Source organism: Mobula hypostoma, chromosome 9 (assembly GCF_963921235.1).
Source record: "Mobula hypostoma chromosome 9, sMobHyp1.1, whole genome shotgun sequence".
Lineage (NCBI taxonomy): Eukaryota > Metazoa > Chordata > Chondrichthyes > Myliobatiformes > Myliobatidae > Mobula > Mobula hypostoma.
Genome location: NC_086105.1, coordinates 127,998,748 through 128,017,906, shown reverse-complemented (window position 1 = coordinate 128,017,906; position 19,159 = coordinate 127,998,748). Strand labels below are relative to the sequence as shown.

The 19,159-nt window shown below is 43.1% G+C and overlaps 1 protein-coding gene across 1 annotated transcript in view; it reads right to left on the bottom strand.

The window, feature by feature from the left end:
• shisa9a (shisa family member 9a) overlaps positions 1-19,159 on the bottom strand; it is a 390,837-nt gene that overhangs the window by 52,897 nt on the left and 318,781 nt on the right. The window contains exon 3 of the mRNA XM_063059100.1: positions 11,489-11,644. Within this exon, the coding sequence (XP_062915170.1) occupies positions 11,489-11,644 (156 nt within the window). The remainder of the gene's footprint in view (positions 1-11,488; positions 11,645-19,159) is intronic.

The following is a 19,159-nucleotide window of genomic DNA, read 5'->3' as shown; positions in this document are numbered from 1 at the left end:
GTACCGGATGACTGGAAAATTGCAAATGTTACTCCGCTATTTAAGAAGGGTGAGGGCAGCAGAAAGGAAACTATAGACCTATTAGCCTGACATCAGTGGTTGGAAAGCTGTTGGAATTGATAGTTAGGGATGAGATTATTAAGTACCTGGAGGCATATGACAAGATAGGCCAAAGCCAGCATGGTTTCCTGAAAAGAAAATCCTGCCTGTCTAACCTACTGCAATTTTTTGCAGAAATTACAAGCAAGGTAGACAAAGGAGATGCAGTGGATGTGGTGTACTTGGATTTTCAGAAGGCCTTTGACAAGGTGTCACACATGAGGCTGCTTAGCAAGATAAGAGCCAATAGACAATAGACAATAGGTGCAGGATAAGAGTCCATGGAATCACAGGGAAGTTACTACCATGGGTGGAGCATTGTTTGATCGGTAGAAAGCAGAGAGTGGGAATAAAGGGATCGTATTCTGGCTGGCTGCTGGTTACCCCTGGAGTTCCACAGGGCTGGTTGTTGGGACCGCTGCTTTTTACGATGTGTGTCAATGATTTGGATGATGGGATTAATGGATTTGTGGCTAAATTTGCTAATGATACAAAGATTAGGTAGAGGAGCAGGTAGTGTTGAGGAAACAGAGAGCTTGCAGAGAGACTTAGGTAGTTTAGGGGAATGGGCAAAGAAGTGGCAAGTGAAATACAATGTTGGAAAGTGTATGGTCATGCACTTTGGTGGAAGAAATAAACAGGCAGACTATTATTTAGATACAGAGAGAATTCAGAACACAGAGATGCAAAGGGATTTGGGAGTCCTTGGTAGGATACCCTAAAGGTTAACCCCCAGGTTGAGTCAGTGGTGAAGAAGGCGAATGCAATGTTGGCATTCTTTTCTAGAGATATAGAATATAAGAGCAGGGGTGTGATATTGAGGATCTATAAGGCATTCATGAGACCACACTTGGAGTATTGTGTGCAGTTTTGGGCTCCTTATTTTAGGAAGGATATACTGACATTAGAGAGGGTTCAGAGAAGATTCACAAGAATGATTCCAGGAATGAAAGTGTTACTGTATGAGGAACGTCTGGCAGCTCTTGGGCTGTATTCCCTGGAGTTCAGGAGAATGAGGGGGAAGCTCATAGAAACACTCTGAATGTTAAAAGGCCTGAACAGATTAGACATGGCAAAGTTATTTCCCATGGTAGGGGAGTCTAGGACAAGAGGGCATTTTTCAGGATTGAAGGATGTTCATTTAGAACAGAGATACAAAGGAATTACTTTAGTCAGAGGGTGGTAAATCTGTGGAATTTGTTACCACGAGTGGCTGTGGAGGCGAAGTAATTGGGTGCATTTAAGGCAGAGATAGATAGGTTCTTGATTAGCCAGGGATTCAAAGGGTATTGGGAGAAGGCAGGGGAGTTGGGATGACTGGAAGAATTGGATCAGCCATGACTGAATGGCAGGGCAGACTCGATGGGCTGAATGGCCTACTTCTGCTCTTATATCTTATGGTCTTATGATCTTATGATAAAGATGGCAAGGTATGATGCAGTTTTATAAAACTCTAGTTAGGCTGCATCTGCAGTATTGCATACAGTTCCAGTCACCCCATTATAGGAAGGATGTTGAGACTATAGAGAGGGTACAGAAGAGGTTTACCAGGAAGCTGCTTGGATTAAAGTGTATGTGCTATAAGGAGAGGTTGGATTTGTGTTCTCTGGAATGGTGGAGGCTGAGGAGAGTTCAGATATAGGTTTGTAAGTTTATGAGTTGCATAGATAGAGAGCCAGTATCATTTCCCCAGGATTGAAATGCCAAAGATCAGACAGCATGCATTTAAAGTGAGAGAAAGTTCAAAGGAAATGTGTGGGGCAAGTTTTTTTTTACACAGAGTAGTGGACGCCTGGAATGCATTGACTAGGGTGAAGGTCTTTCGAGATGAAGTCATTCAGGAGGCTCTTAGATAGTCACATAAATGTGCAGGAAATGGAAAGATATGGACATTGTGTGGGCAGAAAGCATTTGATTACTGATTTAATTAGTTTGGCACAACTTTGTGAACTGAAGGGCCTGTTCCTGTGTTGTACTATTCTGCCTTCTGTGTTCTACCTGAGATAGTGGAGCACACCATTATCCTCTGTAGCCTAGCCTTTACCTGGGTGGGACTATATTTAGCCTGTGCCATTCTAATCAATGTGCTTGTGTTGCTTACAGCTTATAGCTCCCACAGTGCCACCTTTGAGTGCTCCTCAAGAAAGCCTCCCCAAGATGAGAAACTTGGCCCCCCATTTCTCATCACATGCTGGGCTCCAGCAACGGCACTCATAATCAGTCAGACATCCATGCTTCTCCTGCAGCTCTGATCCCACCACCACCAACCACACTCCCACCAACTTCATGGAGTCAGAGAGGGAACTTCCAGAAGTGGGATTTTGAGATTTAAAGGGCGTCTGCTTTCTGGGCTGAGGACAAGCCATGGTCGGTAGGGTTGAGGATGCAGGGAAGGGGAACGCTGAGTGACCTCTCTTGCATTGCAGCTAGACGATGCCAAGAACAGGCTATTACATTTTAATTAAAATTGGTGCATTGGATTTTAACCTTGATCTAAGTGAGCTTCCATTCTTTGTCACTGACTAAAAAACTACTTGGGTAATGTGCAGTGACCCTCTGCTCTGTCTTTGTCTAAGAAGTGGGCAACTCCTCAAATCTAGAGCAGCTGAGACTCAGCTAAACTCACATCCATAGCAACAAGGACCTGCCAAAATTACGGCAGGAGTCCTGTGGAGTAGCTGCAATCCTGAAAACTGCTGTGGTAAGCAAACCTGAAAGCAACCCTATAAAGCAAAGGGTTTGCGTTTAAAACCTGTCTAACACAAGCTCAGGATGTCTCAGCAAAGTACTGTTGATGTACGTTACTATGGTAACAGAGGGATTGTGACAGACAATTTGAGCTTGTCAAGGTCTCACAAGGAGTAAAATGACAAATTTTTGTAATGACGGTTGAAAAACAGCTTTTATTTGGACAGCAGTGAGAAATCTCTAAATTTTTCCTAAAAATTGTATCATTGAAAGGGCACACATGTAAATTATGAGGCCAGTTTTTTGGATAGCATAAATTTTAATATTCTGGATAACAACAAAATTAGTCATTTCATGGACTACTGAAGATCTCAATATAATTGAGTTGGTGCATTGGAAATAGTAGTAATAGAACAGTATTTATGTCTAGAAAAGCCATCCATTACAGAAACCCTGCTATCAACTATATGCTTCTTGTGCCTCTCATCACTGCACTAGAATGCTAATCCAGATTATAGGATTATATATCCAGATTATAGGTGTTTAAACAGCTGCCAATCAGAGATCAGGAGTGAGAGAAGATATGACTCACACAGGTTGGGAACTGTGCATTTAAAAGCAGTGCTTCACAGGAGTTTCAGTGTTAGAACAGCGGCCAGTCAGAGACTAGGAGCGAGAAAAGGGGCGACTCACACAGGTCGATGAGTAAGCATTAAAAAGCAATGCTTTGCAGCAGTTTCACTGTTTGCACAGGGGCAATTCAGAGATCAGGATTCATTACCAAGAGCAAATAAAAATAAGGCAGGGGCAAGCAGAGCAGCCTTTGCTGGAATGGCCATTGTTGGCGTGGACAGTGTTAGAGTGAAGAGGTGAGGCATTAACGCTTCGAGGCTTGAGTGACAGAAGGTGAAAAGCTGTAGGTAGAATGTTTTTCAATTTATTTATTGTTTCCTTCTTTATAATTACAGTTTGAGCAGTAGGAATGCCAGGCAGGATAGTGGAATGCTCCTCTTGCGAGATATGGGAAGGCAGAGAGACCTGCAGTACCGCTGACGACTTCATCTGCAAGAAGTGCATCCAGCTGCAGCTTTATCACTCCACATTAAGTTGGAGCTGGAACAGGATGAATTCTGGATCATTCTTTAAGCACTCCCCAGACATGTTTTCTTCTCACTGTTACACCGGGAAGGCAGTACAGAAGCCTGAAGGTACACACTCAGCAATTCAGGAACAGCTTCTTCCCCTCTGCCATCTGATTTCTAAATGGACATTGAAGCCATGAACTACTTTTTTAAATTCTACTTTTGCACTACTTATTTAACTATTGAATATATATATATACACACACACACACACACACACACACACACACATATTTACTCTAATTCACGTTTTTTCTAATATTGCATTGTACTGCTGCCGCAAAGACAATAAATTTCATGACGTATACCAGTGGTAATAAACCTGATTCTGTTTCTGATTCTGAACAAGATTCCTGGATGGTATGTTGCCTCTTGGGTGCCAGGGTGCAGGACATCTCGGATCATGTCCTCAGCGTTCTTAAATGGGAGGGTGAGCAGTCACAGGATGTGCTCCATATAGGAGCCAATGACATAGGTATGAAGAGGGACGAGGTTCTGCAAAGTAATTTCAGGGAACTTGGTGCTAAGTTAAAGGACAGGACCTCCAGGGTTGTGCTTGCTACCCATGCCACCTGCTAGTGAGGCCAGAAGAAGGAAGATCATACAGCTTAGCAGGAGGCTAAGGTGTTGGTGTCGGATAGAGGGTTTCAGATTTTAGGATCATTGGGCTGTCTTCCAGGGAAGGTGGGATCTGTACATAAGAGTTGTTTGCACTTAAACCAGAGGGGGACTAATACCCCAGAGAGAAGGCTTACTAGTACTACATGGGGAGCTTAAACTAGAGTTTCAGGGGGCAGAAAACCAGAGTGCCAGAACAGCTGGTAGAGTGGTTGTGGAGTCAGACTTTGTTAAGACCTCAGACAAAGTCAGGAACCAAAAGGCTGGGCGTGGTGGGACTAATGTTCTAAGTTGCATTAACTGGCATGTGGGCACGTGGCCAAGTGGTTAAGGCATTGGACTAGCGACCTGAAGGTCGTGAGTTCGAGCCCCAGCTGAGGCAACGTGTTGTGTCCTTGAGCAGGACACTTAATCACACATTGCTCTGCGACGACACCGGTGCCAAGCTGTATGGGTCCTAATGCCCTTCCCTTGGACAATATCGGTGTTGTGGAGAGGGGAGACTTGCAGCATGGGCAACTGCTGGTCTTCCATACAATCTTGCCCAGGCCTACGCCCTGGAGAGTGAAGACTTTCCAGGTGCAGATCCATGGTCTCGCAAGACTGACGGATGCCTTAATGCATAAACTTCAATGCAAGATGCAGGAAAGGCAGATGAGTAAGGCAGATGAGTTCAGGGCATAGATCAACACTTGGAATTATGGTATTGTAGCCATTAGTGAGACTTGGTTGCAGGAGGGGCAAGATTGGCAGTTCAATATTCCGGAGTTCTGGCATTTTAGAGCGGGAAGAACTCATTGGGAGGGGAGGCATCATAAGGCTGGCAAAATGTCAAGGCAATGCTCAGTCAGATTAGACTGGAAAACACATCTAGTGAGGCTTTATGTATGGAACTGAGAGACAGGAAAGGTATAACTACATTAATGGGGCTATATTACAAACCACCCAACAGTCCTAGGGATTTAGAGGAACAAATTTGTAGAGATATTGCAGACTGTTGCGAGAAGCATAAGGTTGTGATAGCAGGTGATTTTAACTTTCCACATATTGTTTGGGACTCCCATACTGTAAAAGGACTAGATGTGATAGAGTTTATCAAATATGTTCAGGAAAGTTTCCATAATCAGCACATAGAAGTCCCAATGACAGAATGTGTGATACTTGATGTCCTATTAAGGAATGAGACACGGCAGGTGACCGAAGTTTGTGTAGGCAAACACTTTGCATCTGGTGATCATAAAGTCATTAGATTCAAGGGAATTATGGAAAAGGAGAGGTCTGGTCCTTGGGATGACATTCTAAACTGGAGAAAGGCCAATTTTGATGGTATCAGAAATGATCTGGTAAGAAAAAAAGTTCAGCAACCAATCTAGACATCGGAAGAAGGGGATTTCACTCAGGTCCACTGACAACTAGAAAAGCCAGCAGCGGATCACTACAGCAAAAAAGAACTTTGACCAGCAACCAATTGGCTTTTGGGATTGATTAGCAAGAGCAAATTAAAGGGAGGTGGGGGCCAAGTGCAGCGGCCATCATCTGAGTGGACAGAGTCAGGGTGGTGATCTTGAGGCCCGAGCTCTTTAAGAGTTCAGTGAACAGAGGCTTCAGTTAGAGAAAAGAAAGAAAAGCTCAAGGTTAAGTTCTTTCTCCTTTCCTTCTTTATATCTGCTCAGCTAGGACAGCAGAGATCCAGGCAGGATAATTGAATGTTCCTCTTGCAGGATGTGGGAAGGCTGGGAGACCTCTAAAGCCCCTGAAGTGTATCCAGCTACAGCAGCTAACAATCCGTGGTAAGGAGCTCGAGCTGGAACTGGATGAAACCGGATCATTCAGGAGGCTGAGGGGGTAATAGGTGAGACATATAGAGAGGTCTCTGGCACTGAGTCTGGCTCCACAACTCAGAAGGGAAGTGGGAGAGAAAAGGAACGCTGAGGTGATAGGGGATGTGTTTGTTAGGTGAACGGACAGGAGGTTCTGTGGCCGACAACAAGATTCCCGGATGGTATGTTGCCTACCAGGTGTCAATGTCCGGGATATCTCGGATCAAGTCCTCAGCATTCTTAAGTGAGAGGGTGAACAGCCAGAAGTCATGGTCCATGTAGGGTGACGGGGTTCTGCATAGGGAGTTCAGGGAGTTAGGTGCTAAGTAAAAGGGCAGGATGTCCAAGATTGTGATCTCAGGATTGCTACCCATAGCCACATGCTAGCGAGGCCAGAACTAGGAAGATTACACAGTTTAATATGTGGCAAGGAAAGAGGGCATAAGATTTTGGATCATTGAGCATTCTTCCAGGGAAGGTGGGACCTGTACAGAAGGGACGGCTTGCACCTGAACTGGAGGAGGGGGACTAATATCCTAGCAGGAAGGTTTGTTGATGCTGCACTGTGGGGTTTAAACTAGAGTTGCAGGGGGATGGGAACCAGAGTGCCAGAACATTTAGTGGAGAGGTTTTGGAGGCAGATGCTGGTAAGATCTCAGACAAAGTTAGGAATCAAAAGGTTGATCATGGTGCGACTAGTGTCCTGGGCTGTGTATCTTTCAATACTAGAAGTATCGTAGGAAAGGCGTTTGATAGTGCTGAAGATGACGTAGCTGGTTTAGACAGAGGAAATGTGTAGAGAGGAGAGGCTGTTGACAGGGCAACATTGTAGTCAACAGGATGAGTTGCAACATAAAAGGCAGACAAAATCAAGAAGGGTGAATACAGGACTGAAGGTGTTATACTGTATACAGAATAAGGTAGATAAACTTGTAGCACAGTTGCAGACTGGCATTGTATGATGTTGTAGACATCACTGAATCATGACTGAAAGAAGATTATAGCTGGGAGCTTAATATTCAAGGATACACAGTATATCAAAAGGACAGGCAGGAAGGCAGAGGGGGAGGCATTGCTCTGTTGGTAAAAAAAAGAAATCAACTCATTAAAAAGAGGTGATAGAGCATCAGAAGGTGTTGAATCATTGTGGATAGAGCTAAGGAATTGCAAGGGTAAAAAGACCCTGATGGAAATTGCATACAGACCCCCAAATAGTTGTAAGGATATGGTCTACAAATTACAATCGAAGACAGAAAATGCATGTGAAAAGGACAATGTTACAATAGTTATGGGGATTTCAATATGCAAGTAGATTGGGAAAATCAGGTTGGTGCAGAGTTCCAGGAGGGGAACTTTCTGGAATGTGTACAAGATGGCTTTTCAGAGCAACTTGTGGTTGAGTCCACTTGGGGATCACCTATTCTGGACTGGTGTTGTGCAATGAACTGAAATTGATTTGAGAACTTAATGTAAAAGAACCCTTGAGGGCAAGTGATCATAATATGATCAAATTCACCCTGAAATTTGAGGAGAAGCTAAAGTCAGATGTATTGGTATTACAGTGGAAATTACAGAGGCAAGAGAGAAGAGTTGGCCAGAATTGATTGGAAAAGAACACTGGCAGGGATGACGGCAGAGCAGCAATGGCTGGAATTTCTGGAAGCAATTTGGAAGGTACAGGATACATACATCCTAAAGAGGAAGAAGTATTCTAAAGGCAAGATGACACAACCATGGCTAACAAGAGAAGTCAGAGCCAACATAAAAAAGCCAAAGAGAGGGCATGTAATAGAGCAAAACTTAGTGGGAAGTTAGAGGGGCAAACAACAGGAATTGTGCAGATGCTGGAAATTCAAGCAACACACAGGACGAAGAGTCTCGGCCTGAAACGTCGACTGCACCTCTTCCTAGAGATGCTGCCTGGCCTGCTGCGTTCACCAGCAACTTTTATGGTTGTTGGGAAGTTAGAGGATTGGGAAGCTTTTAAAAACTAACAGAAGGCAACTAAAAATGTCATTACGAAGGTAAAGGTGGAATACAAAAGTAAGCTAGCCAGTAATATTAAATAAGATATCAGAAGTTCCTTCAGGTACATAAAGTGTATGAGAGGTGAGGGTGAATATCAGACAACTGAAAACAATGCTGGAGAGGTAGAAATGGAGGACAAGGAAGTGGCGGATGAACTGAATATGTATTTAGCATCAGTCTTCACTAAGGAAGACACTAGCAGTGTGGCAGAAATTTGAGAGTGTCAGGGAGCAGAAGTGTGTGAAGTTGCCATAACTAGAGAAAAGGTTCTTGGGAAACTGAAAGGTCTGAAGGTAGATAAGTCTCCTGGACCAGATGGTGTACACCCCAGGGTTCTGAAAAAGATGGCTGAAGAGATTGTGGAGGCATTAGTAATGATCTTTCAAGAATCACTATATGCTGGAATGGTTCCGGAAGACTGGAAAATTGCAAACATCACTCCACTCTTCAAGGAGGGAGAGAGGCAGAAGAAAGGAAATTATAGTCCAGTTATTGTGACCTCAGTGGTTGGGAAGATGTTGGAGTCGATTGTTAAGTATGAGGTCTCAGGGTACTTGGAGGCACATTACTTGTCATATGAGGATTGTTTGATGGCTCTGGGCCTGTATTCACTAGAATGCAGAAGAATGAGGGGTGACCTCATCGAAACCTATTAAATGGTGAAAAGCCTTGATAGAATGGATGTGGACAAGTTGTTTCCTATGACGAGAGAGTCTAAGACCAGACGACCAGCCTTAGAATAGAGGGGTGTCCTTTTAGAATGGAGATGAGGAGGAATTTCTTTAGCCAGGTAGTAGTGAATCTGTGAAACTCTTTGCCACAGGCAGCTGTGGAGGTCAAAACTTTATCTATATTTTAAGGCGGAGATTGATATATTCTTGACTGGAGGATAGCTGATATTATTCCGCTGCTTTAAAAAAGCTCTAAGAATAAATTAGGAAATGCTTGCCCAGTGAGTCTGATATCAGTAGTGAAAAAGTTATTGGAAGGTATTTTAAGGGACCAGATATATGAGTATTTGGATAGACTTGGACTGAGCAAGGTTAGGCAGAATGGCTTCATGCATGGTAGGTTGTGTCGAATCGACCTTAATAGAGTTTTTCAAGGAAGTTAGCTGGGAAGTTGATGAAAGCAAGGCAGTGGATACCATTGACATGGACTTCAGCAAGGAATTTGACAAGGTCTTGCATGGGAGGTTGGTCAAGAAGGTTCAGTTGTTTGGCATTGAAGATGAGGCAGTACATTGGATTAGGCACTGGCTTCACAGAAGCCAGAGAGTATTAGTAAATGGGTGCCTCCCTGACTGGAAGTCTGTGACTAGTGGAGTGCCGCAAGGATCGGTCCTGGGTCTGTTGTTGTTTGTCATCTAGATCAATGATCTGGATGATAATGTGGATCAGTATATTTGTGGATGACACCAAGATTGGACAGTATAGTGGACAGCAAGGAAGACTATCGGAGTTTGCAGCAGGATCTAGACCAGCTGCAAAAATGGGCTGAAAAAAATGACAGGTAAAATTTAATGCAGACAAGTCTGAGATGTTGCACTAATAAATATTGCAAGTATCTGAATGGTTAGCCCAAGGGTAATTTGGAGAGATTACAAAAATGCTCTGTTTGCATAAAGGGTGATTAAAGGCAGCAGGTGAAGGATTGATTGATGTGAGTGTATCCTTGTCCTAACAAGATCCAACTAAACACCAGAATTATGAAAATCATTAGCAAATATGAGCTTTTTATTGATGCTACCTGTTGTTTTATTATCGTACTTGCAATGATTTCAGGCTTCAGGGAGAGTTATAAATTCAAGAACTGCCACTTAGGTTGCAGAGATTGTAGTTTTCCACAGAACTCATACCTGGCTGCAGGTGGTGATGAATCTATTCCAGTCATTTCTGCCATATTGTTGGGGCTGACACACATCTGGGTTTATCACATTTAGGACTATTGAAGGATATTAGGAAGAATTGTCTTGGTATCACAAAGAGGGAGTAGTGGTGCAGATTCTGTCAGAGGTTTTCACAAATCCATTATTTATTTGTTTTATTTTTATTTATTTAGTGATACAGCGCAGGATAGGTCCTTCGGCCCAGTGAGACAAATTGCCCAACAACCCATTGATTCAACCCTCGTCTAAATGCAGGACAATTTACAATGACCATTTAGCCCACCAAACAGTACATCTTTGGACTGTGGGATGAAACCAGAGCACGCAGTGGAAACTGATGTGTATCACAGGAAGGACATACAAACTCTTTACAGAACTTGTCAGAATTGCCGGGAGGGGGAGAAGATGGCAGCACAATGGCCACTTCGGTGGTGATGTCTGTTATCTGTCAAGTAAGGAACCGTGCACAATTCTGATTTGATGGAGATAGACGCGAGAGCACGGAGGAACATCTGGAAAACTTCTGAAATGCCCGCTTCGCTGCCGCTGCTACTGTATGGTAACCGGAATCTCCGAAGCTGAAGGCCCCGAAATCCTTGGCTTTGCTTGTTTCAGCGGCCGGGGAGAGGTCGAAGCTGCTTGGGAGGCTGGGTCGGAAGTTCGAAGTTTTCGGACGGATGGACTCAGTGTCGGCTGTGGTTGGCTGCTTCCAAGGTATCGGCAAGTTGACGGTGCCTGGAGGTTTATCGCAGGGAGTTTCTCCCTTTTGCCGCCTGCTATCGGGGACTTGGGGGTCGATTGAGTCGGGACTTTGAGACTTTTTTTACTGTGCCCATGGTCTGTTCTTCATCAAATTATGGTATTGCTTTGCACTGCTGTAACTATATTTTATAATTATGTGATTCTGCCAGTGTTAGTCTTTGGTTTGTCCTGTTTTCTGTGATATCACTCCGGAGAAACATTGTATCATTTCTTAATGCATGCATGCATTTCTAAATGACAATAAAAGAGGACTCAGTGTTCTCATAATCTAACTGAACTCCAACACGCCAAGCTGTAACAGTGGTGCACTATCCGCTATGTTACCATGGCGCCCAGCAATGAATCCTTTGGTCCAAACGCAGTCTGACTTATACCATGAATATGGGAGGTTGCACAGAAGGTACCATTTCAGAAGGCATCAAGTACCACTCTCAATGACTTACCCACTGCTTTTAGTGAGGCGTACTTGTTAAGTTCCTTGCCAGGGACTTGCTGTTCAAAGGAGTGAGAACCTTGGCCCAAGGTGGAATAAGAATGAGGTTGGGCCATCTGTGAGATCAGAGGGTAGGTTGGGCCCACATTATTCATCTGTGTCTGGTCTGCAAAATATTTAAGAAAAGAACACAAAATAGTCATTTTGAATACAACGTGTGAAAAGCATTAATCACAATCTCCACCCACGACCATAGAAGAGATTGTATTTCCATTTAACAGATAAAGCTCATTAGTAAAAGGAAATAGTACATGAAAACTGCACAATACAGTGACCTGGGACAATTAACACTGCAAATGAAGCCAACAGAGATTCATACTATGTTAACGTGAGCTCAGATAATAGGAAATTGTTTCACAAGACTATTGTGCTCAATCCCAACAACTCTGCCTTTGTGATTTCAGTCTCGTTGGTATATGGATTCTACCATTGTCCCTACAGTACAATCAAGCAAGATCATGAATAAAATACAATAAGAAATTATCCTCAGTACAGTCCGTTCCTGTGGGGGTTGCATATTTCCAATGGATAATAAATACCCCAGAGAAATTAAAGATGCTCTTCCAATTTTACACCTTTGGAAAGAATATACTTCAGATGGTTTGGGTGAGGTTAAACTTTTGGCAAGATGTGGAACAAAAGGATCAGGATAGATTAACAATTCAGGGCACTGGTACATTGAACAGGATAATACAGCAGCCCAATTACAAGAACAGCAACAGTTGCTCTCACAGGTTTACTTGTATGGCATTATTAAAAATGTCGGCTTACTCTCTTCACTAATTTGCTGCGATCTGCATATAAAAGAGGCTTGCTTATCTAGCTTTTGTTCTCTGCAGTTCACTGTAGAATTTAATTACATTGAATGTATAGCACAGAAATGAGGCAACCCAACCTCTTGAGAGTTTTCAGCATTTTCTGTCCTTTTTTTTGTTTCAGATTTGCAGCATTTTACTTGATTTTCTAAGCTGAAGGCCCACTTTGTCTTTGCCTAGTGGTAGAGCACGCAGCACCAGTTTCTGTCTTTCTGCAGAACTATAGTGAATGCTTCATTTTTCTCCCTCAAAGTTTTGGGAGATATGTCCAGAGAGGCAGAATTTCCTTGCTATCTGTCTACCCTCTGACCATCTCCGTCTCCACTTTTTGACATATTAGATACCATGAGCCTTTTAACGTGCTTAGTGTACAGTTAACCAAGATTCGATAGTGTGAAGCAAATAGTCTTAGAATTCTAAACATCACCTGTTTGATCTTTCCACAGACCATCAAGCAGTAAGTTAACCTGGAGCATCTAAAAAAATAACTTGCAGATGCTGGGGATGTTATACATAAACAACAAACGCAGAAACACTCAGCAATTCAGCAGGTCAGACTGCATTGTGGAAACCTCTCAGATCAAAGGCTTTTCATAGGAAGGGTCTTTCACTTGAAACATTAGCTCTATTTGTCTTTTCACAGATCATCCCAACCTGCTAAGTGTTTCCAGTATTTTCTTTTTGAGTCTATATGCTTTAAGTGATTACAGTTTACCAAAAGAAAAATTTAGGCCCAAATACAGTTTTGGACTGGTACCCATTAATTGAGATTAAGACAGACAGAGTGCTGGAGGCATTCCACAGGTCAGGCAGCATCTGTGGAGAGGAATAAATAGTTGACATTTAATGCTGAGACCTTTCATCAGGGATCCTGTTTATTTATTTCCATAGATGCTGCCTGACCTGTTGAGTTCCTCCATCATTTTGTGTATGTTACTCTAGACTTCCAGCATCTGCAGAATCTTTTGTGTTCATTCATTGTGATACAAACTTCATTTACACTCAGTGGCTACTTTGTGAGATACACCTTTACACCTGCTTGTTAATGTAAATTTCTAATCAGCCAATCACGTAGCAACAACTTATTGCATAAAAATATGCAGACATGGTCAGGGGGAACAGTTGTTGTTGTTCAGACCAAACATCAGAATCGGGAAGAAATATGATCTAAGTGACTTTGACCGTGGAATGATTGTTGGTGCCAGAAGAGATGGTTTGAGTATCTCAGAAACTGCTGATCTCCTGGGATTTTCGTGCACAACAGTCTCTAGAGTTTAAAGAGAATGGTGCAAAATAATCAAAAAATCATCCAGTGAGCCACAGTTCTGCAGGCAAATTTGCCGTGTTAACAAGATAGGTCAGAGGAGAATGGCCAGACTGGTTCATGGTGACAGTAACTGACATAACTATATGTTACAACAGTGGTGTGTTTAGAACATCTCTAAACACGTAACACATTGAACCTTGAAGTGGATGGGCTACAGCAGCAGCAAACCACAAACGTACACACATTTGTCACTTTATTAGGTTACACCAAGTATCTAATAAAGTGTTTGCTGAGTGTATGGTTCATTTGGAGCCATTTGTTCACTAAGAAAAGGAGAAAAATAGAAAATGTGGTGGTGTGCAGAATTCAACAGTGAAACATAAACATATACTTTCAAACAACTTCCGGGATACATTCTGAGGATCTTAGAAAGCAGGAGGTCTACACAGTGAAGAGAAACAATAGTGGATGACACTGGAGAGTCAGTTGAGCTGGAGGCGGTGGGGCTGCCTCCTCAGAATCAGAGTTAGTTTACAGTGGAGGTAAGTATGGTGGGTACCACGTCTGCCCATCCTAGCAAATGAAAAGTGCTGGAGACAAATCAAAATCACCCACCTCCATTTCACTGCTGATTGTCCCCAGCTCCAAGTCATAAATAACTCAGTCGCTGGATGGTTTAACCTTTTCCACCAGACATCTAGACAATCATCACTGTGAAAATAATGGGAGTGGCTGCCCGGCATGTTGTACTCCTCACGTTTAACTCCAGTTGTTTAGTCTCTCTCCATATTCACCTGCCCATGGCATTACTAACTGTGAATACCTGGCCGGTATGAATTTAAATAGCTTCAACTGCATTCAATTGTTTCTCAATGTCTTTGATAATGTTTTCAGTGGAACAATGGAACAACCTAAGTCCTGATGCTATAAACATTGAGTTCTCTAACTTTTGATGATTTCTTCATCATCCCTGTTCTTTCTTTTTCCATTCCCCATTCTGGCTCCCTCTTACTCCTCTTTTCCTTCTCCATAACTGCCTATCACCTTCCTCTGGTGCCCCTCCTCCTTCCTCTTCTCCCATGGTCTACTCTCCTCTCCTATTAGATTCCTTGTTCTTCAGCCCTTTACCTTTTCCACCTATCACCTTCCAGAATTTCATTTTATCCCCCCCCCCCCACCTACCATCCCTCACAGCTGGCTTCACCTATCTCCTTCTAGCTTATACTCCTTCCCCTCCCCCCACTTCATTAACCTGGCTTTTTCTCCCTTCCTTTCCAAACCAGATGAAGAGCCTCAGCCCAAAACATCCACTGTTTATTCCTCTCCATAGATGGAGGCTGACCTGCTGAGGTCCTCCAGCATTTTGTGTATGTTGAGCATCTTTAATTTGTAATCTGTGATGCTCACCCACATCAGTACGAGATCCTCAGTTGCATTAATGACTGATATGACCGTTAATGGCATCTTCCAGGATGAGCTACAACACTTATGAATGTGAGAGTGATGTTGACAGCAGCCCATGTCTTCAAACTGCTGGCTGTTTCTGTTGAGAGATGTCTGCACGCTCTCCTGGACATTAAGAGTACTGTTAAAATAGCTCCCATAACTTTAATTTCAATTTTTCTTCAGGTCGGATTTTCTCCAAGATTCTCTTCAAATTAAAAATATGATTCATGTAGTACATATTATTTTGGCACATTGTCTGATTACTGCATTCATCTGCAGAAGTAAACAGATGAAATCGTAGGACCAAGATGAAGATATATTGTTGCACATGGATCTTAAATTAATACAACAACCAGTGTTTAAACAAATGTAAACAACAGGAATTCTGCAGATGCTGGAAATTCAAGCAACACACATCAAAGTTGCTGGTGAACGCAGCAGGCCAGGCAGCATCTGTAGGAAGAGGTGCAGTCGACGTTTCAGGCCGAGACCCTTCGAACACACATCAAAGTTGCTGGTGAACGCAGCAGGCCAGGCAGCATCTGTAGGAAGAGGTGCAGTCGACGTTTCAGGCCGAGACCCTTCGAACACACATCAAAGTTGCTGGTGAACGCAGCAGGCCAGGCAGCATCTGTAGGAAGAGGTGCAGTCGACGTTTCAGGCCGAGACCCTTGTCAGACAAAGGGTCTCGGCCTGAAACGTCGACTGCACCTCTTCCTACAGATGCTGCCTGGCCTGCTGCGTTCACCAGCAACTTTGATGTGTGTTGTTTAAACAAATGTGTTTGAATATGTGATAATATTGTTGCTCATCCCCACAATGTGGGTGTTCCTGGCAAGGCTTGCATATATTGCTCAACACACACAAAATGTTGGAGAAACTCAGCAGGTCAGGCAGCATCTGTGGAGCGAAATGAATAGCCAATATTTTACCTTTCTTTTCTCTAGCCTCCCCACAATCTGCACCTTTCTCCTTCTGGTTCGCAACCTCCTTTATTCCACGGTGCACTGTCCTCTCCTATCAGATTCCTGCTCCTTCAGTCCTTTACAACCTATCACCTCCCAGCTCATCACATTATGCTCTTTCACCCCCACCCTCCTGCCCTCCCCCCTCACCTGGTAAATTTATGTCAAGCTCTTTTTTGCAAGTGCCTTTGAGAATGATGTAAGTTATTGCATCTCATTCTCCTTTGTTCTCAGTAGATGTGAGAGAGTCTTATTGTAATACAACATGGATACAGGCCCTTCAGCCCAACAATGTCATGCTGACCACGGTGCTACACAGCTAGTCCCTATCTCCTGTGTTCAGCCCATATTCTTCCAGGTACCAATACAAATGTTTCTTAAATGATAGTATTGTACTTGCCTCAGCCACTTTCTCTGCTTTCTCTAGCATGCTCTCAGAACGCCATTCCCTTCATCTCCTTTCAACAATCTGAAGATACAATGCTCTCGACAAAATCCTTTTCAAGGTTCAAAGTAAATTTACTATCAAAGTACAATTATATTATCATGTATAACCCTGAGATTCGTTTTCTTGTGGGCATACTCAGGAAATCCGAGAAACATAACAGAACCAATGAAAGACGGCACCCAAGAGGATAGACAAACAACATACAAAAGTCAACAAATTGTGCAAATGCAAAAGAGAGAGAAAGGATAATAATTATAATAAATAAGCAATAGATATCGAGAACATGAGATAGTCATACTTTGCTGATCCCGGGGGAAATTGGTTTTCGTTACAGTTGCACCATAAATAATTAAATAGTAATAAAACCATAAATAGTTAAATAGTAATATGTAAATTATACCAGGAAATAAGTTCAGGACCAGCCTATTGGCTCAGTGTGTCTAATCCTCCAAGGGAGGAGTTGTAAAGTTTGATGGCCACAGGCAGTTATGACTTTGAAGATGAAGAGTCTTTGAAAGTGAGTCCATTGGTTGTGGGAACAGTTCAGTGATGGGTGAGTGAAGTTGAGTGAAGTTATCTCCATTGGTTCAAGAGCCTGATGGTTGAGGGGTAACTGAACCTGGTGGTGTGGGACTTGAAGTTCCTGTACCTCCTTCCTGATGGCAGCAGCAAAAAGCTAGCATGGCCTAGGTGGTGGGAGGTGTCCTTGATAATGGATGCTGCTTTCATGCAACAGCACTCTGTGTAGATATGCTTACTGGTGGGGAGGGCTGCAACCAGAAATACTGATTCTGTTTCTTGTCCCACAGACGCTACCTGATTTTCTTGAACATTTGTAGCATTTTTTTTTACATTTAAGGTTTCCAGCACCTGCAGAAGTTTGCTTTTGTGCCAGAATAATTAATTTTTGGCTTCAAGTGTGGAATCACTTTAAAATGCTGAAAACACAGCGACAAATGTTAACAAACAAAATTTATGCGAGTAGAATGTTTCCCCTGGAAATTACTTTTACAACAATAGAGCTCATTTTGCCAACAAATAATTTTAGCTACGTGACTGGAATAACCACACGTCTGTCTTGTACAAGTGCCATCACCTCTGCCCCTCCCATTACAAAAATAATGGAATATTGAGTACAGGTGCGTTTAGAATTGGGCAGGTTCATATCTGACTGCATTTTTATCTATTTCTTTTCAATAGTCATATGTGAGCTCAGTATGTTTCAATTTTCACAGAGAAACAAAATTACCTGAAGGAAGAAGAATGATTTTCATTCATTTCCTGTTTCATTTCAGATTTCCAGCATCTGCATTAATTTTGATTTTGGACTCTAACCAACTTTCCCATTCCACGCTCATTTCACTGTATCTTTTGTTACGTACCCCGTAACTGGGTTCCCAAACCAGCAGAAATGGATCACTCAGTTGGAGTCTGGATTACTAGAACTAAGAAAGTTTTATTAAAGAAACAAGCAACACAGTAATCGAAAGGATAATAAATGCAACAGTTCAGCAATGATAAACACACATGTGCACAGAATTAAGATAACAGCATCAATCAAGCCCTATCGTTGTCTAGGGGTAAATGACCAATTTCAAAGTGACACAAAAGTCCAGTTCGCAGTAATCATTGCCATGGCGATGGACAACGTGGGGGGAGGGAGAGAGAGAACGACTGATCATTCAGAAACGGCTTCCACTCACAGAACAGCGATATTGCTCACAAGCAGCTTCCGGGCGGGTCCTTGGTGATGTCACCTGAGGTCACCGACTGTGACCCCTCCTCCAGATGCGGTCGATCCTCTGCAGTGAACCCGGCACCCAAGCGAGGGTGGACACACACCGGGTTCCCGCTGATCGTACCTTTCCACCCTGTGTGTTTAAGGTCCGGTACTTCCCATCGACTCGTGAGAGGCGCACCGCTTCCAGGGTCTCGTTACCTCGGGTGTCGTGTGTGTGTCCTGCCTTAGCGAACCTGTCCCTTTTTATCCCCCTGCTGGGGTATCGCCTGTCCATCACTTCAAACAGTTCAGGGTTCAAAAGGGGGAGCCGCTCCAGACAGCTCTCTCTCCCGTCCCTTCATTACACATCTCCAGATCGCCTGTCCATCACTTCAAACAGTTCAGGGTTCAAAGGGGGAGCCGCTCCAGACAGCTCTCTCTCCCGTCCCTTCATTACACATCTCCAGATGCTGCTTCATTGTTCCTTATCTCTCCTTCCCCTGAGGACAGGTGGCAGACCAACTGCTGATGCCACTGATGCTAACCCAGGCCAGCAAACATCTTAATTTTATGTGTATTCTCGTCACACTTTCAATGCTTCAATGTATAAATGACAAATAAAGCTAATCTTTAAATCTTTATCCATCACATTCCAGTCAAGATGGCGCCTGTGTACAATGCTCCTTCAGTCGACATCTTCTGGATAGATCATGAAACCATATATTTCACTTCTTTTATATCTTTGTGTCATCTTGAATGTGATTCTGGAATTGTTGGAGCCTGTAATCTGCAGTTTGGAGATTGTTTGGGTGTTTCAGTGCTCAGCAGTCTCCAGGAGACAGAGGCAGCGTGTGATAGCCTCATGGCGAGAAAGCTGAGGGATGCGAGCTGATATTCGACTCTATTTCACTGTTCAATCCTTCCATTGCTCACCGATTAAAATGACAAAGGAGATTAAAA